General features: G+C 40.3%; 1 protein-coding gene across 1 annotated transcript in view; it reads left to right on the top strand.

Moving 5' to 3' along the window:
- The window catches only part of LOC128373305 (protein kinase C epsilon type-like), a 101,956-nt gene that overhangs the window by 48,436 nt on the left and 28,573 nt on the right, over positions 1–24,947 (top strand). The window contains exon 11 of the mRNA XM_053333594.1: positions 15,045–15,199. Coding sequence (XP_053189569.1) covers positions 15,045–15,199 — 155 coding nt within the window. The remainder of the gene's footprint in view (positions 1–15,044; positions 15,200–24,947) is intronic.

Below are 24,947 nucleotides of genomic sequence, written 5' to 3'. Positions count from 1 at the left end.
TATTGCCAAACGACCCTGTGTGTGTTTTTATTTATGCATTTGTTTATTTAGTTTAGCTGCGTTGGTATTACTGGATATTGGAAGATCACTGTAGTCATATAACATCTCACATACTGCTCATATTCAGACGTATCTACAATAAACCTTCATAATTAGTCTCAAATTAAGGATGGAAGGGAGGAAGAAGGAAGGATGGTAGGAGGGAAGGGAGGAAGAAGGAAGGATGGTAGGATGGAAGGGAGGGAGGAAAGGGGAAAGGATGGGAAGAAGGAAGGAAGGAATAAGGAAGGGAAGAAGGAAGGATGGTAAGAAGGTAAGGAGGAAGGACGGTAGGGGGGAGGAAAGAAAGAGAAGGAGGGAGGGAGGGAAGGAAGGAAAGGAGGAAGAAGGAAGGATGGTAGGATGGAAGGGAGGGAGGAAGGAAGGGAGGAAAGGGGGAAGGATGGGAGGAAGGAAGGAAAGGGGGAAGGGTGTCTTTAACCTTCGTGTCGTCCTCCCGGGTCAAATTGACCCCGTCTGTTTTGACTGTTCCTTCTTCCTTCCTCCCTTCCATCCTTCCTTCCTCCCTCCCTCCTTTCCTTCCTTCCTTCTTCCTCCCTTCCATCCTTCCTCCCTCCTTTCCTTCCTTCTTCCTCCCTTCCATCCTTCCTTCCTCCCTCCTTTCCTTCCTTGACTCGAGGACAACAGCAGGGTTAATAAGTTCACCTTTAAGTCGTCACTGCAGCTTCTGTTTAACGTGACAACAGAGAATGTAGAAAAAGTAAATGACACCTATGTTTATGGTTATTTAACCTAAACGTTGACATTAAACATAATCTTTCACCCAGTGGCAGGAGACGTGACTGTACCTCCATGAACCTCCATGTAGTTACTAAATCTGTAAAGGCAGAATCATACCTGCATTGGGAGCACACTATAGCTCCCAATGCAGGTATAGTTTAATATGAAATCTAAAGTGACGTTTCATGCCTCTTGTTCTTCTTCACGCTAAAACAAGAATGCATGGTCATCGTCTTAAATACATAAAGACCCAGATCACCTGACAGTCACATGATGAGCTGTTTTTTAAAGTAAATATTGATTTTAAAGTTTGTGTAAAGTCAGAATAAATATGTGTTCTGAGTTTGACATACCACAGAAAAGTGTGTTGTTAACCACCCTGCCAAATTTGAATGATTAAAAAAATCGCCAAATGTATGAAATTAGGCTTCAAAGTTGTGTAAAAATCAGCCTCTTTCTCTGCTGCCACACGCTGTGGGTCACCGAGTTCACTGAAGCCCCGCCCCCTACCAAGTGTCACCTGTCAATCAAAGTCACCACCTCTACCAGAAACATGGACGCTACATCTAAGAGCTTTCTGCTGCTAACTCAGCGGCTAGCTTGGCGACTAACTCTGCAGCTAGCTCGGAGGCTAACTTGGCTGCTAGCTCGGCGGCTAACTCAGCTAACTGGCTAACTGTAGACTGTAGTAGTAGTAGTGTGTGCTGAATGTATTTCTACCTCTACAGCAGCAGGGGCGGGTTTATGCTAATCACTAAATCCTGAACACAGAAATCTTGAAACACAGTTGTGAAGCCGAGCTCCACAATTCAAATCGAAATGGTTGAAATGCTTTTTACACCTTTTTTAGAAATACATTTATGACCTATTTAATGTGTTTAGAAGAAAATGTCTGAATTCACTTTACACAGTCTTTAAACTCCAAGCTCGGATCTCATTCTCGACTCTGCAGCGTTTCCACCTTACAGACATGAAGTGTTTGGTTTGTGTCTGCTTGGCGCTACGACACATCGCTCGATTTAGTCTTTTCAGGACAAAACATTCGTGATCTGCGTCCAGGGCCACACACACACACACACACACACACACACAAAATACACTCTGTCCTCCAATTACAATCATTTCCTGCTTTGCCAGTGTTTTTTTGGACAGTGTGATAAAGCCGGGAGTCCATACACGACATTACCTAAACAGTAATTATTAGACAGACAGCGTGGAGATCTGAATCATACCACAGAGTAAAAAAAAAAAAAAAGAAAAAAGAAAAGAAAAGAAAAAGCAGTAAAGAAGTAGAGTGGAGTGAAATCACTGAGGGCATCTTTACTGGGAAGGCTCTGTGTGGTAATGACTAGCAGCCAAACGCTAATGGCTCATAATGTTCCGAGGAAAATAGGCCAGCAATTCACTTTTTCTGTTCGTACAAAAGTTCAAATCCCACTTGTGTGTTTTTTTTTTCTTTATTTTTTGTTCCCAGATTTGACTGATTTTGATGAGACTATTAACTGTAGCTTCACAATCAACCCCAAAGTGTCAAAATTAGATATGAAAATGAGAGGAAAGTATATTTAATGAGGCAGTAATGTTGTCCTGTTGTTCTTGAGTCAAGGAAGGAAGGGAGAAGGAAGGAAGGGAGGAAAGGAAAGAAGGGAGGAAGGAAGGAAAGGATATGAAAGGAAGGAAGGAAAGGAGGGAGGAAAGACGGAAGGAAGGAATGAAGAAAGGAAGGAAAGGAGGGAGGGAGGAAGGAAGGGATGAAGGAAGAAGGAAGGAAAGTAGGGAGGAAAGAAGGAAGGAAAGGACAAAGGAAGAAGGAAGGAAGGACAGGAGGAAGGAAGGGAGGGATGAAGGAAAGACAGAGGAAAGAAGGAAGGGAGGAAGGAACAAAGGGGGTGGAGGCAGGAAGGAAGGAAGGAAGGGAGGAGGCGGAAGGAAGGACAGGAGCAAGTAAGGGAGGAAAGGAAGGGAGGAAGCAAAGGATGAAGGAAGGAAAGATGGAGGAAAGAAGGAAGGAGGGAGGAAGAGAGAAACGAAAAGAGAAAGGAAGGACAGAGGAAAGAAGGAAGGGAGGAAGGAACAAAGGGGGTGGAGGCAGGAAGAAGGAAGGAAAGGACAAGAGGGGGAAGGAAGGAAGGACAGGAGCAAGTAAGAGAGGAAAGGAAGGGAGGAAGCAAAGGATGGAGGAGTAATGGAGTAATTTCATTTTTTTATTCATTTATATTATCTGGAATCAACATGAGATAAAATAACAATACTCTCTCTCCTCCTTTCCTCTTTTCTTCCCTTCTTTCCTTCTTTCTCTCATCATTTCCTCCTCTTTTCCCAAATACTTGCTCTTCTATTCTGACTTTCCTTCCTTTGTTACTCCTCTTCTCTTCTCGACCTCTTTTCTTCTTCTCTCCCTTTTTTGGTTCTCTTTCTTCTACCCTCACTTCCTTCCTATTCCTTGTTTTCTTAATACTCCCCCCCCCCCCCCATCTTTGCTTTTAAAATCCACTTCCTTCTTCCCTTGTTTATTTCTTCCTCTACTTCCTCTCTGTCCACCTTTATTTTCCCTTTTTTTCTGCCTCTCTTTCTTACTCACTTCCCTGCATGTTTTTTTCCTTTATCCTTAAAATGTTTTTTCACTACCTTCACACTTTCCTTTCCTTCCTTATCTCATACTTCATTTTTATATTTCCCGCTCACTTCCATCGTCCTGTTTTTCTTTATTTCACTCTTCCAATGACCTGAAAATGTCTTTAAAAATCCCTAAAACTGAGGGAATATGTACTATAATAGCAAAATTAAACCTTATTTCCATTATGATATTGATATTATTGATATTATTTATCACCTGAGTGGAAAATATGACTTTTTATCATCCTATTTTTCTTTCTTTCCTTATTTCCTTTTTCTTTATTTCGCTCTTGTCTTGAAAAATCTCCAAAACTGGGTAACATGTACTGTAATAGAAAAATTAAACCATATGAATAATTTGAGCCATTATGATTATTGATATTATTGATATTATTTATCACCTGAGTGGAAAATATGACTTTTTATTGAACCATAGATTTAGTTTTTTACCTGATTGAGGGGAAAAAAGTGAATTATTGAGCTTTTTTTTATTGTGTGTGTATCTGTGTGTGTTTACCTGTCGTTGTGGGGACATATAACTCTTCACACATTCACATTATGAGGACTCACCTTCACTTTTGGATAGTTTTTTTTTTTTTTTACCTGATTGAGGAAACAAATGAGATTTGATTTTAGCTTTTTTTAATTGTGTGTGTATCTGTGTATGTTTACCTGTTGTTGTGAGGACATATAACTCTTCACCCATTCACATTTTGGGGACTCACCTTCACTGTTGGGTAGTTTTTTTTTTTACCTGATTGAGGGAACAAATGTGAATTTTTGAGCTTTTTTTTATTGTGTGTGTATCTGTGTATGTTTACCTGTCGTTGTGAGGACATATAACTCTTCACCCATTCACATTATGAGGACTCACCTTCACTGTTGGGTAGTTTTTTTTTTACCTGATTGAGGAAACAAATGTGAATTTTTTAGCTTTTTTTAATCGTGTGTGTATCTGTGTATGTTTACCTGTCGTTGTGAGGACATATAACTCTTCACCCATTCACATTATGAGGACTCACCTTCACTGTTGGGTAGTTTTTTTTTTACCTGATTGAGGAAACAAATGTGAATTTTTGAGCTTTTTTTAATCGTGTGTGTATCTGTGTATGTTTACCTGTCGTTGTGAGGACATATAACTCTTCACACATTCGCATTATGGGGACTCACCTTCACTTTTGGGTAGTTTTTTTACCTAATTAAGGAAACAAATGTGAATTTTTGAGCTTTTTTAATCGTGTGTGTATCTGTTTATGTTTACCTGTCGTTGTGAGGACATATAACTCTTCACCCATTCACATTATGAGGACTCACCTTCACTTTTGAGGATAAAAAAGTCCCTTATACTACAAATCAATAAATTACAACCTGAAGACTTGTTTTAAAGGTTAAGGTGTTGTTTAAGGTCAAGCTAATCGTCCAGAAAATGAGTGTAAGTCATTGTTATGTCCTCTCAAGTCATGTAAACAAGAATGTGTTTACTGTCAGGGAGGGAGGAGAGAGAAAGTGTGGTTCAATGGGTTCAATGCTACATAAAACTCAAGCTAAGACTTGTTGCACATACATTGCTTCGCAGTGGCACAGAAAGGCTACATACTTTATCTCTCTTTCTCTCACGCACACACAGGCACAATAGTCGGATAACCATCGAGACGTTATTGTATGTGTTGGGTTGGGGATCATCTGGGTAAGCACGCATACTGTAGAGCATAGTTTTAATGTATGTGTGTGCGTCTGTGTGTGTGTGTGTGTGTGTTTGAAAGAGTGTGTGTGTGTGTGTCAGCAGTGGGAAGCCAGTATCTGTACATTTGTAATTACACTCAGGAAATGTTTATTCACGTTTGATTGGGTGGGACCAGCCGGGACTCTGGGTACATTTAAACAAACTATTTCGACATCCTGTTTAAAAGTCGAGAGAGAGAGAGAAAGAGAGAGAGAGAGAGAGAGAGAGAGAGAGAGGGAGAGAGGGTAGCTGAGGTGGACCACCGACTACTTATGTAAGACCCAATCCTGACGGACCCTTAAACTGATACCGAAGAGGAGAAGAGAGCACGAGGTCAGCTTTATAAAAACACCCGTGAGTGAGAAAGTTGGTCAGATCAGACACAAAGACCTACATTTGAGCCGGGTAAACAGCTGGAATATGAATTAAGGTCAAATTGAACAAGTAGGATAAGAGCAAGGAGCCAAAATGATTAAAAAAAACCCAATAAAACAAAACAAACCCCAAATATTTTAACCTTTTTTTTAAGTCACACCAAGAAAGTGCTATTTAGAAAAATCATATCTTTGTTTTTCCTTCCTCTTTGAAGCCATGACAACAGAAAACATGGATTATTTTTCTCGTTGACCCTAAATGTGATGTTTTACAGACCTTATTTGTTCTAAACTTTCATAAAAACATGTTAGAGACTCGTTCTGTTCGTGTACAAGATGCAAAAAATGAAACTCAACCTGTATCTATAGCACCCATAGTACAACCTGTATCTATAGCACCCATAGTACAACCTGTATCTATAGCACCCATAGAACTACCTGTATCTATAGCAACCATAGTACAACCTGTATCTATAGCACCCATAGTACAACCTGTATCTATAGCAACCATAGAACAACCTGTATCTATAGCACCCATAGTACAACCTGTATCTATAGCACCCATAGAACTACCTGTATCTATAGCAACCATAGAACAACCTGTGTCTATAGCACCCATAGAACAACCTGTATCTATAGCACCCATAGTACAACCTGTATCTATAGCACCCATAGTACAACCTGTATCTATAGCAACCATAGAACTACCTGTATCTATAGCAACCATAGAACAACCTGTGTCTATAGCACCCATAGTACAACCTGTATCTATAGCACCCATAGAACAACCTGTATCTATAGCACCCATAGAACAAGCTGTATCTATAGCAGCCATAGTACAACCTGTATCTATAGCACCCATAGAACAACCTGTATCTATAGCAACCATAGAACAACCTGTATCTATAGCAACCATAGAACAAGCTGTATCTATAGCAACGATAGAACAACCTGTGTCTATAGCACCCATAGTACAACCTGTGTCTATAGCAACCATAGAACAACCTGTATCTATAGCAACCATAGAACAACCTGTATCTATAGCAACCATAGAACTACCTGTATCTATAGCAACGATAGAACAACCTGTGTCTATAGCACCCATAGTACAACCTGTGTCTATAGCAACCATAGAACAACCTGTATCTATAGCAACCATAGAACGACCTGTATCTATAGCAACCATAGAACAACCTGTATCTATAGCAACCATAGAACAACCTGTATCTATAGCAACCATAGTACAACCTGTATCTATAGCAACCATTGAACAACCTGTATCTATAGCACCCATAGTACAATCTGTATCTATAGCAACCATAGAACAACCTGATAGTCTGCCTGTGCATTACATACCTCATACAAGTGGTAAAGATTGACCTAAAAAAGTTTTAAGTTAAATATATTTTGGTTTTGAGCAGATATCGTGACTTCTACTAAACAGTTGAACAGACCTACAAAGGGTTAAAAAATACAAAAAAAGGGGGGAAATGGTATCAGATTGTTACCCTGAAGGTGTTTTCAATTTTCAGTTCAAAATCTCCAGTTATTTTGGGCCTGTAGAGGAAGTGGTCTCGGTTCATTTTGAGCTAAACAGCTGCATTAACTGGGTGTACTGAGATGTGGAGTGAGTAAAAATGGTTGCTAGCAGCTATAGCAAAGCAAACAAGTTCAACTTAGTCTGGTTTTCTTTGGGTGAGCTGACTTCACTGAGCGTAACATTGGTTTGTCATGGATCACCGGTATCATGACGATGACTCAAACCAGCTTAATCAACTCTGGGTTTTTCTGCTATGAGTGTGTTGATGTGAAAAGATTAACTCAGGAGACACAATGAGATAAAACAGTGAAATATCTGTGGAAATTTTCTGTTTTAGCAACAGCAAAAAGTCATATTGATTGAAGTGAAATCTAAAATGAGTGTGAATGATTACTTATGACTTGAGTATGGAGTTTTTTTTTTTACTTTTTAGTTGGATGAACAAACTATTTTGACTATTTTGTGCTTATAAAAACACTTTAAAAGTAATACCAGACTGTTTTTGCTACTGAAGTGAAAAGCAGAGAAGAAGTTAATGACGAAGATGGAAATATTATATGTGTCGTCATGGTAGCCGACTAACAATGTGTGGATTGTTTTTGTAATTAAAAAAACAGCAGCTTTAGTGTTATTTTTATGTCCAGTTATCATCACACAGTTGTTTCATGTTAATCTGAGCTGCAGTGATTGAATCTGAGTGTTAAATCTTGTAAGAATAATAACTATATTTCTTCCCAGTGATGTTATTAACCTTCCCCAGAGCATGTGAGCTACTCAGCAGAAGTTATCATGAGCCCAAATACAACAATCTAACATATTAATGTCTCTTTGTGGACTTTAGCAATGAAGTATGTTCCTGCTATTAATATTTTAGCATATATAAACAGATTTCAGATTCCTTTATTATAGCAAATTTTTCATTATGCATTTTCATACACAAAGAAAAAGCTAAATATTGTTTCCTTTAAAAGACAAACGACAAAAAAACAGTATAAGAAAATAAAATATAGTGATCTAAAATGAGTGAATAAATTAGCCTGAATAAAAAGTCATGATTTAAAAATAGTCATAATTAACCTTTGTGTCGTCCTCCCGGGTCAAATTGACCCCGTCCGTTTTGACTGTTCCTTCCTTCCTCCGTTCCTTCATTCCTTCCTTCCTTCTCTCTTTCTTTCCTCCCTCCTTCCTTCTTTCCTTCCTCCTTCTCTCTGTCTTTCCTCCCTCCTTCCGTCTTTCCTCCCTCCTTTCCTTCTTCCCTCCCTTCTTTCCTTCCCCCTTCTCTCTTCCTTTCCTCCCTCCTTCCTTCTTTCTTTCCTCCTTCTCTCTTCCTTTCCTTCCTTCTTTCCTCCCTCCTTTCCTCCCTCCCTCCCTTCTTTCCTTCCTTACCTCCTTCTCTCTTTCTTTCCTCCCTCCTTTCCTTCCTTACCTCCTTCTCTCTTTCTTTCTTCCCTCCTTCCTTCTTTCCTTCCCCCTTCTCTCTTCCGTTCCTCCCTCCTTTCCTTTCTTATTCCTCCCTTCCTTCCCTCATTCCCTCCTTCCTTTGTCCCTCCTTTCCTTCCTTCTTTCTCCCTTCCTTCCTTCTTTCCTTCCTCCCTCCTTCCCTTCTATCCCTCCTCCCTCCTTCCTTTCCTTCCTCCTTCCCTCCTTCCTCCCTCCCTTCCTTCCTTCCTTCGTCCTCCCTCCCTCCTTTCCTTCCTTGTTTCCTCCCTCCTTTCCTTCCTACCTTCTTCCTGCTTCCTTCTTTCCTTCGTCCTCCCTCCCTCCTTTCCTTCCATCCTTCTTTCCTCCCTCCTTTCCTTCCTCCTTCCTCCCTCCTTTCTTTCCTTCCTTCCTTCCTTCCTTCTTCCTCCCTCCCTTCCTTCCTTGACTCAAGGACAACAGGAGGGTTAAAGGATATAAAGTGTGAGAGTGCCTGCATGGACTTTAGTGATCCATTTTGGGTTTTTTTTAGTGCATGAAAGGAAACTGAACCGATGAAGACCAGAGCAGAGAAACAGCAGGTTTAAAATATATCAGTTTCATTACAGAAGTTAAGTCCCCAAAATTTCCCTAGAAACTAGTGTAGCCAGTTTTCCCATGTTCAACAATCCATGCTCATTCGTTCTAATAAAAGAAATGTTTCCCCCACACACACACACACACACACACACACACACACACACACACAAACACGTGCATGCTGGCAGTGGTTTATACACCAGACTCTTCAGTGGTGTTGTCTTCGCCTGTGTGATTCCCTGCTGACGTATTTAACCACTGCTAGTATACATCTGAGCTTATTGTCCAACCTTTGTTTATCATTAGTGAATAGAGAGCAGGGATATGACTGAGCAGATCCCGCTTTCTGATCATTAGTCACCTCCGCTTTGATTGTTTTGGAGGAGAAAACGCAGGAAGAAGATTTTTGGTTTTACGGGAATATCTCCTCTTAAATGACAATATGACGAAACAGAGGTTGTTGAACTGTAACAGGAGAGTTGACTAAGTCTGTTTGGGGGAAAAAAGGAAAATACTTGCCTTTATCCTGTTCTGTGTAATTTCTCATGAAGACTGAGTCAGAGATGAAGAAGATCCCAAAATTTCATAAGTCTGAGATCAAAGACCTTTGACCCGGTTCTCTAAAACTTCACAGATAACGTCAGAAAGAAAGAAGCTGCATGGGTGCTCTGCATGAAATCAAAAGGAGAAGTCAGTCGTACAGCTATCAGATAAATATGAGGAGAAATAAATGTAATGTGTAAATTCAGTTATTATGAATTTAACAATGAAAGTACTGAAGTAAAGAACCAGTAAAGAACCAGTAAAGTAAAGTAAAGTAAAGAACCAGTAAAGTAAAGTAAAGTAAAGAACCAGTAAAGTAAAGTAAAGTAAAGAACCAGTAAAGTAAAGTAAAGTAAAGTAAAGAACCAGTAAAGTAAAGTAAAGTAAAGTAAAGTAAAGAACCAGTAAAGTAAAGTAAAGTAAAGTAAAGTAAAGAACCAGTAAAGTAAAGTAAAGTAAAGTAAAGTAAAGTAAAGGAAGACTCACCAATCCAAATTTCTCTTTTCCTATGTTGCATCTTTGGATAGTGAATACTGATGAATGTAACTATTACTGTATTTATTATTGATTAATCTTATTATACCTGACTGTGGACATCGATAAGTGATAAATAATAAGAGTTGGTAAGATAAGCAATTCAAATATATCTTAAAAAATAGTTTTAAAGGCAGCATCAGGTTTGTTACTAATTACTATTATTAAGAAGAGAGGAGGAAGAGAGGAAGAAGAGAGGAGGAAGAGACGAGAAAGAGTGGAAGAAGAGAGGAGGAAGAGTGGAAGAAGAGACGAGGAAGAGAGGAGAAAGAGACGAGGAAGAGTGGAAGAAGAGACGAGGAAGAGTGGAAGAAGAGAGGAGGAAGAGTGGAAGAAGAGAGGAGGAAGAGTGGAAAAAGAGACGAGGAAGAGTTGAAGAAGAGAGGAGGAAGAGTGGAAGAAGAGAGGAGGAAGAGACGAGGAAGAGTGGAAGAAGAGAGGAGGGAAAGAGGAGGAAGAGTGGAAGAAGAGAGGAGGGAAAGAGGAGGAAGAGTGGAAGAAGAGAGGAGGAACAGACGAGGAAAAGTGGAAGAAGAGAGGAGGAACAGACGAGGAAGAGTGGAAGAAGAGAGGAGGAACAGACGAGGAAGAGTGGAAGAAGAGAGGAGGAAGAGTGGAAGAAGAGAGAAGGAAGAGAGGAGGAAGAGTGGAAGAAGAGAGGAGGAAGAGACGAGAAAGAGTGGAGAAGAGAGGAGGGAGAGTGGAGGAAGAGAGGAGGGAGAGTGGAAGAAGAGAGGAGGGAAAGAGGAAGAAGAGTGGAAGAAGAGAGAAGGAAGAGATGAGGAAGAGTGGAAGAAGAGAGGAGGAACAGACGAGGAAGAGTGGAAGAAGAGAGGAGGAAGAGACGAGGAAGAGTGGAAGAAGAGAGGAGGAACAGACGAGGAAGAGTGGAAGAAGAGAGGAGGAACAGACGAGGAAGAATGGAGGAAGAGAGGAGGGACAGACGAGGAAGAGAGGAGGGAGAGTGGAAGAAGAGAGGAGGGAGAGAGGAAGAAGAGAGGAGGAAGAGACGAGGAAGAGTGGAAGAACAGAGGAGGAACAGACGAGAAAGAGTGGAAGAAGAGAGGAGGAAGAGTGGAAGAAGAGACGAGGAAGAGACGAGGAAGAGTGGAAGAAGAGAGAAGGAAGAGACGAGGAAGAGTGGAAGAAGAGATGAGGAAGAGTGGAAGAAGAGATGAGGAAGAGTGGAAGAAGAGAGGAGGGAGAGAGGAGGAAGAAGAGAGGAGGAAGAGACGAGGAAGAGTGGAAGAAGAGAGGAGGAAGAGACGAGGAAGAGTGGAAGAAGAGAGGAGGAAGAGACAAGAAAGAGTGGAAGAAGAGAGAAGGAAGAAGAGAGGAGGAACAGACAAGGAAGAGTGGAAGAAGAGAGGAGGAAGAGTGGAAGAAGAGAGGAGGAAGAGACGAGGAAAAGTGGAAGAAGAGAGGAGGAACAGACGAGGAAGAGTGGAAGAAGAGAGGAGGAAGAGAGGAGGAAGAGTGGAAGAAGAGAGAAGGAAGAGACGAGGAAGAGTGGAAGAAGAGAGGAGGAAGAGTGGAAGAAGAGAGGAGGAAGAGAGGAAGAAGAGACGAGGAAGAGTGGAAGAAGAGAGGAGGAAGAGACGAGAAAGAGTGGAAGAAGAGAGGAGGAAGAGACGAGGAAGAGTAGAAGAAGAGAGGAGGAAGAGACGAGAAAGAGTGGAAGAAGAGAGGAGGAAGAGAGGAAGAAGAGAGGAGGAAGAGACGAGAAAGAGTGGAAGAAGAGAGGAAGAGATGAGGAAGAGAGGAAGAAGAGAGGAGGAAGAGAGGAAGAACAGAGGAGGAACAGACGAGGAAGAGTGGAAGAAGAGAGGAGGAAGAGATGAGGAAGAGTGGAAGAAGAGAGGAGGAACAGACGAGGAAGAGTGGAAGAAGAGAGGAGGAAGAGAGGAAGAAGAGACGAGGAAGAGACGAGGAAGAGTGGAAGAAGAGAGAAGGAAGAGACGAGGAAGAGTGGAAGAAGAGAGGAGGAAGAGATGAGGAAGAGTGGAAGAAGAGAGGAGGAAGAGTGGAGCTACTTGTAAAATATATAAATATACAGTAAAGTAGCTTTAAGCTTTAAAGGAATAGTTCAACATTTTGGGAAGTTTGAGTTAACCCTCACATACTGTTTCTACATCTGAGATCAGTAAAATATACTTTTTTTCCTTCTTTTTAGCCTGAAATTTGATTAACTTCTTTTAAAAGTAAAAGTAAGACTGAATGCTCCTTTTAAATGTCAAATGGTGTAACCACAGTAGAATGATAAATATTAAATATTTTATCGCCTACAGTGTATTTAAGTGGACTTATACTAATAATGACTGTAAATGGTTCCTGGTCTCCATGGTTACCCAGATTAAATGTGATATTTAGAACAATAGTATTCCATTATCTTTATTTAATATAAAAGTTATAATGTAAGATCATGCCAAACTAGTTGATATGGTGTTTTATTGACTATTTACTGTTTTTAAGCAACGTTGAATTATTTGGTACAAAGTTTTTATGGTTACACCACTTAGACATTTTTACCATAATCCTCTAATATATTCTCTCTAAATGGATTAAAAGCAGAAATTTGATGCTGGGTCCACAAAAAAAGGATGTGTGCAAGTTATTCATACGTTTATTTTCACAGTTTAACCCTTTAAATTTAAACTAAACCACATGGATAAAGGTTAGGGCTAACTGAGACTCTTCCTGTCTTCCTGTGATTAAGGTCAGGTCTATAAATTTAAACTCTGTCTACTCATCAAATCAAGAAGGCTTCCTCCTTAAATGTGATGAACACACACACACACACACACACACACACACACACACACACACACACACACACACACACACACACACACACACACACACCGAGGCTTTAGCTGAGTGAACAGTGTGACATAAATACTCACATACCTACATACAGTGTGAGTGTGTCACCTTTCCTGCTCACACTGTGAACGCTGAGGACTCACACAATGGCTCGGATGGACTCCTCCTGGCTCCTTATATACAGCGCTGTTTATATCACACACACACATACACACACACACACACACACACACACACACACACACACACACACACACACACACACACCCATTCCCAGCACACACAGAGTCTCTCTCTCTGTCTGTCTCTCTCTCTCTCTTTCTGTCTCTCTCTCTCTCTCTCTCTCTCTCTCTCTCTCTCTCTCTCTCTCTCTCTCTTCTCTCTCTCTCTCCTCTCTCTCTCTCTCTCTCCTCTCTCTCTCTCTCTCTCTCTCTCTCTCTCTCTCCCTCTCTCTCTCTTGTTTCCTATATGAAGAAAGGGAACTGGAATTCAGGAAAGGGGCCATTTTTTCCCCCGGAGACCATTTTCAGTACCAAGAGAATAGAGTTCAGAGGGCGCGGTATAGAATGTGTTTTTTGAGTGTGTGTGTGTGTGTGTGTGTGTGTGTGTGTGTGTGTGTGTGTGTGTGTGTGTGTGTGTGTGTGTGTGTGTGTGTGTCACAGGAAGGGATCATATGGGAGTGGAGACAATCAGCGTTGATCACAGACAATACACAGTTTTGTGGTTTATGCTTTCAGTGTGAGATTTAATAGTTAATGGATTTTACACCTCAGTGTTACTTAAACTTAAAATGGTTATAATCTATATGTTTATATAAATAATAATAATAATAAATAATGTATGAATGACAGTGTGTAATGTCAAAGGTTTTATTTGTAGTACTGAACCTACAGAGAGTTAGCAGAGATTACTGTATGTAACACTCTTCGGCTTTACGGAGCTTTATAGTTGAGTTTCACAATTTCTTCCTGTTTGAACCCAGAAATTATTCATTTTTATCAATTGCTGCAGAGTCTCTGATAACTCTTATTAACTGGGTGAATATGTATCGCTGATGTTGAACTTCTTATTACTACATCCAGCAGTTACTGATCAACATTATAATTCATTTGGAGTCCTCTAAGTCCAAATATTCACTCTCTTTTAGCTCTGTTTTTGTTCTCCACCAACTCCTGAGGGAAATATCTGGTTCTTTAGCTGCTAAATGCTCCACTATGTTAACCTGCTAGTCTACAGATAACTGTGTCTGTCTGAGCAGGAAGTGTACAGTGCTTTTATTGTGAAAACCTGTGTCTGAGCAGGTAGTGTACAGTGCTTTTATTCTGAAAACGATGCTGAGAGTGAACCGAAGCAGTAAAGTTGCCGGATAGCTAAACAATGAGCTGAAACTCAACTATAAAGCTTCATGGAGTCGAGAGGAGCTGCAGAGTCTCTGATAATTCTTATTAAATGGGTTGATTATCAAATTTTTGGTTGTTGCTCCATAACTCCTGAATGTGGAAATAAGCAGCTGTTTGCTATCAACAAACAAATCAGCTTAAAAAGTTATGTCAGTGATGAGCTTACTACTTGATTTTGTGTCTGACTGTACTGTCTCAAAGAATCAAAGGTCTGACTTTTGTGACATCATTTTCACTCGCAGGGTCATGAAGAATTAATATCATATATCACTGTGTATACTAATTAAATACTCTCTGTCTCTCTCTCTCTCTCCCTCTCTCTCTCTCCCTCTCTCTGTCTCTCTCTCCCTCTCTCTGTCTCTCTCACTCTCTCTCTCTCTCTCTCTATGTCTCTCTCTCTCTCTCTGTCTCTCTCTCTCTCTCTCTCTCTGTCTCTCTCCTCTCTCTCTATGTCTCTCTCTCTCCCTCTCTCTCTATGTCTCTCTCTCTCTCTCTCTCTCTCTCTCCCTCTCTCTCTATCTCTCTCTCTCTCTATATATGTCTCTCTCTCTCTCCCTCTCTCTCTATGCCTCTCTCTCTCTCTCTCTCTCTCTCTCTCTCTCTCTCTCTCTCTCTCTCTCTCTCTCTCTCTCTCTCTCTCTGTATCTCTCTCTCTCTCTGTCTCTCTCTCTCTCTCTCTCTCCCTCTCTCTCTCTCTCTCTCTCCCCCCTCAGGACCGGTTGTTCTTCGTGATGGAGTACGTGAACGGAGGCGACCTGATGTTTCAGATTCAGCGGTCGAGGAAGTTCGACGAGGCTCGATCTCGCTTTTATGCCGCCGAGGTCACTTCCGCTCTGATGTTCCTGCACCGGCACGGAGTCATATACAGGTAACCATGGTGACCAGCGTTACTCTAACTAACCTCAACTTTAACATGCACCATAAATAAGCCGCTTTTTCCCCTCTATATGTTTATTTACACCACATTAAACTGGACTTTCAACCTTTAACTCAAAGCAGAAGTTTCAACTCTAAACTCCAACCTTTTAATTTAATTTGATTTAACGTGAAACATGAATGTGTGTGCTGTTTATTTGCATTAGTACCTCCAACTGTGACATGCGGCTCCATTACAGCTCATGTAGGACTCTCTAGGAAGAAAAAAAAAAGTGAAAATAAACATTAACCGAGACTCCCAGCATTAATGAAGCTGCTGCTGTTGGCTTGGATAACGGAAGTGCACTTTTCAGGAACCTTTGAGACACCGTGGAGCATTAATATTCTGCTTATTTAACATAAAAGTAGATCCTCCAGCAAGACACACATCTTCCACTGCACTGATTTTACTGAATAATCATGAATAAGTGGTAGTTTTGACCACTAGCAACAAGGTTTAACTTAGTCCAAGTATGGCTGCGTTCACACTGCAAGCCAAAATCAGGTTTTTAACCAACCTAGATGGGAACCAGATGCTCTTATGAAGTCTGAACAGGAATCACATGAAATCCGATTTTTGCAAACCAGATTGAAACCACAACACTCATATCAGATTTGACTGTCCGTGACGTCTCTCTACGTCTCTACGCTACGTCACTCTATGCGACACCAGACCTGCGCTTATTCCAGTTGTTGTTGCTAGGTGATATCACTGGAGGACTTATTCCAGTTGTTGTTGCTAGGTGATATCACTGGAGGACTTATTCCGGTTGTTGTTGCTAGGTGATATCACTGGAGGGTTTACTCCAGTTGTTGTTGCTAGGTGATATCACTGGAGGACTTATTCCGGTTGTTGTTGCTAGGTGATATCACTGGAGGATTTATTCCAGTTGTTTGTTGCTAGGTGATATCACTGGAGGACTTATTCCAGTTGTTGTGGCTAGGTGATATCACTGGAGGATTTATTCCAGTTGTTGTTGCTAGGTGATATCACTGGAAGACTTATTCCAGTTGTTGTATTGCTAGGTGATATCACTGGAGGACTTATTCCAGTTGTTGTTGCTAGGTGATATCACTGGAGGACTTATTCCAGTTGTTGTTGCTAGGTGATATCACTGGAGGGCTTATTCCAGTTGTTGTTGCTAGGTGATATAACTGAAGGCAACGGAGGACTTCGAAAACATCAGTCCATGGACAGAGGACCAAACCATATTGTTAATCTTTGGGGAGATGGCTCCGTTCAAGAGAAGCTCGAGGGTTTGTTGTTGCTGTCGCTATTATATGACATCACACAATACACGCTCTGACAACGTTGCCACGGCAACCTGTCGTCATTAATGTGGCCCAGTCCGAACAGAGCCAAATCCGATTTGGACACTTGCTAAACACAGTGTGGACAGTCAGGCCTAAAAATCAGATTTGAGAAGGAATCAGATTTGCCTGCAGTCTGAACGCAGCCTAAGTATCTTTCATGTGTAACATCTGCGTGCTGGTTCATCCTGTTATCGGAAGTATTTGACTCTAAACTCGTCTGACAGAAGTTGATTTAGCTGGTTTTGTTGCAGTTGGTTGGTTGTTGAATAATCAGCTGATAAACTCTCTGCGGTGGTCTGTGCAGCAGATGTAAAAAGTAAGGAAGTATCTTACAAACCTCTGTGCTGTCGAAGCTAACAAAGTGGATTTATACCCGGTCAGCATGTAAAACCTTCCATAAAACCACAGCTTTGTGTCATTTTTACATTTTAATTTGAGTGTGGATTAATCAAACACAGCCCCAGTGTGTTAATCAAAGAGCTTTAGAGGTTTTTAGGAGGCATATTGTTGAACTTTTGAGTCAGGCTAGCTCCCCCCCACCCCCGCTTCCAACCTTCATGCTAAGCTACGCTAATCACCTCTTGGCTCTAGCTCAATCGTACAGAGTTAAGGAGAATTATTATTCATTTGGAGTCATGTTTCTGGCGAACTGGCAAATGTTAGTTCAGTATTCACTCTTATTGTAGCTCTGTTTTTACTCCACCAACTCCTGAGGGGAATATCTGATATCTGGCTCTTTAGCTGCTAACTGCTCCATTCATTGCTAAGAGCTGTATGGGTTTCTCTCGTCACAAGGCACCAATTTAAAAAAAAAAAATACTAAAATCTTCTATATAGGTGACTTAGTATTAAACTTCCTGTAATCATCAGGTACATTTTGACCTGGGAGGACTGAAAAAATGAGCTTTATTTTCATTTAAATGAGACTATTTGACCATAATCTCCACAAATATGTGTAAAATCTGTGGTAATAAGTTGGAATAAAGTTGGTTAAGTCAATTTTGACAAAAGGACAAGAAGTTCGACAGGAAGACTACAGGAGGTTAACCCTATAAAGGAGGGAGGAAGGAAGGAAGGAAAGGAGGGAGGAAGGAAGGAGGGAATGAGGGACGGAAGGAGGGACGGAAGGAAGGCAGGAAGGAAGGAAGGAGGGAGGGACGGAGGGAAGGAGGAAAGGAAGGAAGAAAGGAGGGAGGAAGGAAGGAGGGAATGAGGGAAGGAAGGAAGGAAAGGAGGGAGGGAGGATGGAAGGAAAGGAGGGAGGAAGGAAGGAAGGAAGGTAGGAGGGAGGGAAGGAAGGAAAGGAGGGAGGGAGGATGGAAGGAAAGGAAAGGAGGGAGGAAGGAAGGAAAGGAGGGAGGAAGGAAGGAAGGTAGGAGGGAGGGAAGGAAGGAAAGGAGGGAGGGAGGGAGGAAAGAAGGGAGGAAAGAAGGAACAGTCAATTTGACCTGAGTATTTATATATTTGGAAATCTCTTTTTTTAATAAGGATGAAGAGACAGGTTAACACATGATGTGAAAGCTCTCTGAATGCATTGTGATTTTAACGCCATCGGATCAGTAGGAGCGTTTCTGAAGGTCTCGTGTTATGCTTGGAACGCAGCCAGCTGTTAATGCAATCGATGCGGTTTGACCTTATTCCCAAGAAGAAGAAAAAAAAAAAAAAACTCTCTCCCAGCTCGAGTTGAAAGGTCACCTAACTCCATCTGGTCCTGCTAGTTTCAGCAAGCGTTGCATAAAAGTACGAGTCACAGCAGGTTCAACAGGTTTTCACTTCACTAAAGGTAAAAGGCGATTTTAAAAAATAGATTACTCCCTTCCTTCTTTCCTCTGTCCATCTTTCCTCCCTTCCTTCCTTCCTTCCTTCCTCCCTACTACCATCCTTACTTCCTTCTTTCCTCTGTCCGTCCTTCCTTCCTTCCTTCCACTGAGAATTTTTTGCAATTTATTTTTCATAGCATGATTTTTTTAACCCTCCTGTTGTCCTCGAGTTAAGGAAGGAAGGAAAGGAGAGAGGGAGGAGGGAGGGAAGGAAGGAAAGGAGGGAGGAAGGAAAGAAAGAAGAAAGGAAGGAAAGGAGGGAGGAAGGAAAGAAGGAAGGGAGCACAGAGGAAAGAAGGAAGGGAGGAAAGAAGGAAGGGAGAGAGGGGGGAGGGAGGGAAGGAAGGAAAGAAAGAAGAAAGGAAGGAAAGGAGGGAGGGAAGGAAGGAAAGAAGGAAGGGAGGACGAATGAAAGAAGGAAGGGAGGACGGAGGAAAGAAGGAAGGTTTCAGCAAGCGTTGCATAAAAGTACGAGTCACAGCAGGTTCAACAGGTTTTTACTTCACTAAAGGTAAAAGGCGATTTTAAAAAATAGATTACTTCCTGTCAGTCATGCCGAAGTAATTTTCATATTGACTCATATTGTGATGAGATGTGATGACTAATGTTACAGTATTAGCTGCTAGAGAAACTTGAGCTTTGATTTATTTTATATTACATTTTTATACCTATCTACTCATCTAAACTGTTTTTTTAACGTGTGTGAAGGAAAGGAGTGAGGGATCAAAGAAGAAAGGAAGGAAAGGAGGGAAGAAGGAAGGGAGGAAGAAGGAAGGAAATGAGAGCGGAAGGAAGGAAGGAAGAAGGAAGGAAAGGAGGGAGGGAGGGAGGAAGGAAGGAAGGAGGGAAGGGAAGGAGGGAGGAAGGAAGGAAGGAGGGAAGGAAGGAAGGAAAGAAAGAAAGGACAGAGGAAGGAAGGAAGGAAGGAAGGAAGGGAGGACAGAGAGAGCAGGGAGGGAGGGAGGAAGAATCTTTATTGGCATTACAAGTAAATAACAAAACTCTTATTAGAGCAGTCCCAATGCAGCATAAAAAATAAAATAAGATATATACCTTCCTTTCATTCCTTCCTTCCTTCCTTCCCTCCTTTCCTCCTTCGTTCCTTCCTTCCTTCCTTCCTCCCTTCCTTCTTTCCTCCTTCCTTCCTTCCTTCCTTCCTCCCTTCCTTTCCTTTCCTTCCTTTCCTTCCTTCCTCCCTTCCTTTCCTTTCCTTCCTTCCTTTCTTCCTCCCTTCTTTTCTTCCTCCCTACTACCGTCCATACTTCCTTCCTTCCTTTCCTCTTTCCTTCCTTTCCTCCTCCCTTCCTTCTTTCCTTCCTTCATTCCTCTGTCCTTCCTTCCTTTCCTTCCTCCATAACACTATTAACCACATACACATTCATACCCATACCTTTAAAACTTTAAAATATGGTTTAAAATATAAATAAATAAGGAAGTATGTGTGTGTGTGTGTGTGTGTGTGTGTGTGTGTGTGTGTGTGTGTGTGTGTGTGTGTGTGTGTGTGTGTGTGACAAGATTACCTAACTGTCCTCCTACTTCAGGCACTATTATCTGTCTGTGTGGACCCTTTAGTCATAATAGCATTGTCAACCAATAGCAAACACACAGCTGGTCCCACAAAGCAGCATGCGGCAGGAATCATAACACTATTGTGATGAACGCAGCCTCGCTAAAAACGCTACCAGGAATAACTGTGACCCGGTGTTTTCTATTCATGAATCAGAGGTTTGATTCGATGTTTGGAGTTTCTCGTCATGCAATCATTTCGTGTGTGTGTGTGTGTGTGTGTGTGTGTGTGTGTGTGTGTGTGTGTGTGTGTGTGTGTGTGTGTGTGTGTGTGTGTGTGTGTGTGTTTGTGCCCGTGTGTGTGTGTGTGTGTGTGTGTGTGTGTTATGCGAGTAAGGACAGTGAGTTGTGTTGAGGCTGTGTGTGTGTGTGTGTGTGTGTGTGTGTGTGTGTGTGTGTGTGTGTGTGTGTGTGTGTGTGTGTGTGCTATGCCAGTGAGTAAGGACAGTGAGTTGTGTTGAAGCTGTGTCTGTGTGTGTGTGTGTGTGTGTGTGTGTGTGTGTGTGTGTGTGTTTGTGTGTGTGCTATGCGAGTAAGGACAGTGAGTTGTGTTGAAGCTGTGTGTGTGTGTGTGTGTGTGTGTGTGTGTGTGTGTGTGTGTGTGTGTGTGCTATGCCAGTAAGTAAGGACAGTGAGGTCTGTTGAAGCTGTGTGTGTGTTTGTGTGATTTTGTTCATTACTTTGTGTCTCCTGCTCAGTGGGGTGTTTTATTCTCTAATTTCAATGGTATTTAGCACACACACACACACACACACACACACACACACACACTCACACACACACACTCACACGTACCACATAATTATTACGATTACAGCTCTAAAATGTTCCTAAAAGGACAAAAAATAAAGACAGACATGTTAATTTAACCTGAATATACACTGTAATGACAGTGTGAGGGGTTGTGATACTATCTACTACTAGATACTACTATTATCATCCCATGCCTACTCGATATGTGTAAAAGACATACTGTACAGACAGACTTACAGATAGAGAGTCTTTGCTTCTATAGTGAAGATGTCCTCACTTCCCAAAAATGTGCTTATTGTCTAAAAAGTATCACCCCTTTCTAAATGCTGCCATCAGATGTCCATCTTTTTAAAAAATGGTCCACTCATTTTTCAATAAAACATTCCTCTATAAAATGCTTCCACTTTGAACATCTAAAGCTAAAACAGAAGAGTAGCAGAACTGATAAGGATCAAACTTAAACAAAAACTGAGGCATCATTCAAGTAGAGTAAGTAAAGCAATAATAATGATTCTTTTTCTTTCTGTATCAGTTATTTAGACACTTGACCGGTGAATAACTTAGGGAAAAACTTATATAATTATTATAATATGTTCTGCAAGCTGTCACATTTTAAAATCCTGGAGCTCAGAGACAAAAGACCAATAACGACGGCCCAGTTTGGTCTGTTTGTCCAAACAGGTTTTTCTGGATGTCACAGTAAATAACGAGCCGTCAATCATCTCTTGACTTAATGTGACCCTTTGAGCCTTCACGAACAAAATAAGTGAAGCAGAAATTGTGGACTGGTCGTGCAACATTTGTCACAGTTTGTCACAAATTGAATAGTGAGGTTCTTTAAGCCATTAATAAATTAAATTGCCATTAACTTATAATGAATAAAACTTCATCTATATACAAAATAAATCTAAAAACCTGACTTTCTTTAAACAGAAACTAAACACTATAGAGATACAGGTTGTTCTATGGTTGCTATAGATACAGGTTGTTCTATGGTTGCTATAGATACAGGTAGTTCTATGGTTGCTATAGATACAGGTAGTTCTATGGTTGCTATAGATACAGGTAGTTATATGGTTGCTATAGATACAGGTTGTTCTATGGTTGCTATAGATACAGGTTGTTCTATGGTTGCTATAGATACAGGTTGTTCTATGGTTGCTATAGATACAGGTTGTTTTATGGTTGCTATAGATACAGGTTGTTCTATGGTTGCTATAGATACAGGTAGTTCTATGGTTGCTATAGATACAGGTTGTTCTATGGATGCTATAGATACAGGTTGTTCTATGGTTGCTATAGATACAGGTAGTACTATGGTTGCTATAGATACAGATTGTTCTATGGTTGCTATAGACACAGGTAGTTCTATGGTTGCTATAGGTACAGCTTGTTCTATGGTTGCTATAGATACAGGTTGTTCTATGGTTGCTATAGATACAGGTTGTTCTATGGTTGCTATAGATACAGGTTGTTCTATGGATGCTATAGAGATACAGGTTGTTCTATGGTTGCTATAGATACAGGTAGTTCTATGGTTGCTATAGATACAGGTTGTTCTATGATTGCTATAGGTTCAGCTTGTTCTATGGTTGCTATAGATACAGGTAGTTCTATGGTTGCTATAGGTACAGCTTGTTCTATGGTTGCTATAGATACAGGTAGTTCTATGGTTGCTATAGGTACAGCTTGTTCTATGGTTGCTATAGATACAGGTTGTTCTATGGTTGCTATAGGTACAGGTTGTTCTATGGTTGCTATAGATACAGACTGTTCATGTCTCACATTAAGCCCTAAAAAGTCTGAAATATGGAAAAATGATGGCATGAAATGGTCACGTAGAAACACACAAACACTCACTGTTTCCCAAGTAGGAGGAAACAGGCTGGAAAGTGATCAAACATGAATAGTGTATTGTTAAGTGTTTGGAAATTAAAGGTCAGTGGAAAATGAGTGAAGATGTTGAATTCCTCCTCCAGACGTTACTCCTTTAATCACCTGCCTCCGTTTCTGTCTTTTATCCTGTAATTGTTTTCTTTTTGATTTCCATTAAACTCAATACGCTTTTACTTTGTCCAGGTTCCTTTGGCTTCTCCTGTTTCCTCTCCCTCAAAACAAATTCAAGGTGAACATGAAAGATGAAAGATTTTGGGGTTTTTTTGTAATTCTTTTTTTTTTTTTCACCAAAGAATTGCACAATAAATAATCACACACACTCTGAACGCTGAACAAATAAGGAATAATAATAGTTTCCCAACTGTTGAGACTGGCTTCAGAAAAGTCTTGTTGCAACAACCAACTCTCCCTGAAGGGTTTAATAAAAGTCTCATCATGTTTTTTTATGATCCTAATATAGCCAGGTATGCCTTTTTGAAATATGACTGACATCAACTGATTGAAAGGACTCATAGAAACTTGCCCAACGTTAAAAAACTGTTAAACTGAGTCGTGTTTCTTCTCCCATAGGGAAACTCCCATTGTTAGAGAATATTAAAATTAATATAAAAGTACCTAAAATGCTATAATGTTACATTTCTGACTACATAAGCAGCAGAAAAGCATATTTTTAAAGATATATATAAAGATATTTATTAGTGAGAAAAAAGTACTGCAGTATTATGAGTGATGTAGTATGCAGTATTACAGTAAAAGTACTGCAGTATTATGAGTGATGTAGTATGCAGTATTACAGTAAAGTACAAGTACCTCAAACTGTACTATAGTAAAGTAAAAGTACCTCAAACTGTACTACAGTAAAGTACAAGTACCTCAAACTATACTACAGTAAAGTACTAGTACCTCAAACTGTACTACAGTAAAGTAAAAGTACCTCAAACTGTGCTACAGTAAAGTACTAGTACCTCAAACTGTACTACAGTAAAGTAAAAGTACCTCAAACTGTACTACAGTAAAATAAAAGTACCTCAAACTGTACTACAGTCAACTAAAAGTACCTCAAACTGTACTACAGTAAAGTACAAGTACCTCAAACTGTACTACAGTAAAATAAAAGTACCTCAAACTGTACTACAGTAAAATAAAAGTACCTCAAACTGTGCTACAGTAAAATAAAATACCTCAAACTGTACTACAGTCAAGTACAAGTACCTCAAACTGTACTACACTAAAGTAAAAGTACCTCAAACTGTACTACACTAAAGTAAAATACCTCTAACTGTACTACAGTCAAGTAAAAGTACCTCTAACTGTACTACAGTAAAGTAAAAGTACCTCAAACTGTGCTACAGTAAAGTAAAAGTACCTCAAACTGTACTACAGTAAAGTAAAAGTACCTCAAACTGTACTACAGTCAAGTAAAAGTACCTCTAACTGTACTACAGTCAAGTAAAAGTACCTCAAACTGTGCTACAGTAAAGTAAAAGTACCTCAAACTGCAGTACAGTAAAGTACTAGTACCTCAAACTGTACTACAGTAAAGTACAAGTACCTCAAACTGTACTACAGTAAAGTACTAGTACCTCAAACTGTACTACAGTCAAGTAAAAGTACCTCAAACTGTACTACAGTAAAGTAAAAGTACCTCTAACTGTACTACAGTAAAGTGTAAATACTACAGTAAAGTACAAATACCTCAAACTGTACTACACTAAAGTAAAAGTACCTCAAACTGTACTACAGTAAAGTAAAAGTACCTCAAACTGTATTACAGTAAAGTATAAGTACCTCAAACTGTATTACAGTAAAGTACAAGTACCTCAAACTGTACTACAGTAAAGTAAAAGTACCTCAAACTGTGCTACAGTAAAGTAAAAGTACCTCTAACTGTACTACAGTAAAGTAAAAGTACCTCAAACTGTGCTACAGTAAAGTAAAAGTACCTCAAACTGTACTACAGTAAAGTAAAAGTACCTCAAACTGTACTACAGTAAAGTAAAAGTACCTCTGACTGTACTGCCGTAAAGTACAAATACCTCAAACTGTATTACAGTAAATTACAAGTACCTCTTACTGTACTACAGTCAAGTAAAAGTACCTCTAACTGTACTACAGTAAAGTACAAGTACCTCAAACTGTATTACAGTAAAGTACAAGTACCTTTAATTGCACTACAGTAAAGTACAAGTACCTCAAACTGTACTACAGTAAAGTACAAGTACCTCAAACTGTACTACAGTAAAGTAAAAGTACCTCAAACTGTACTACAGTAAAGTAAAAGTACCTCTAACTGTTCTACAGTAAAGTAAAAGTACCTCAAACTGTACTACAGTAAAGTACAAGTACCTCAAA

This window comes from Scomber japonicus, chromosome 14, assembly GCF_027409825.1.
Source record: "Scomber japonicus isolate fScoJap1 chromosome 14, fScoJap1.pri, whole genome shotgun sequence".
NCBI lineage: Eukaryota > Metazoa > Chordata > Actinopteri > Scombriformes > Scombridae > Scomber > Scomber japonicus.
The sequence above is the reverse complement of the archived record's forward strand: the minus strand, read 5'-3'. Positions and strand labels throughout refer to the sequence as shown.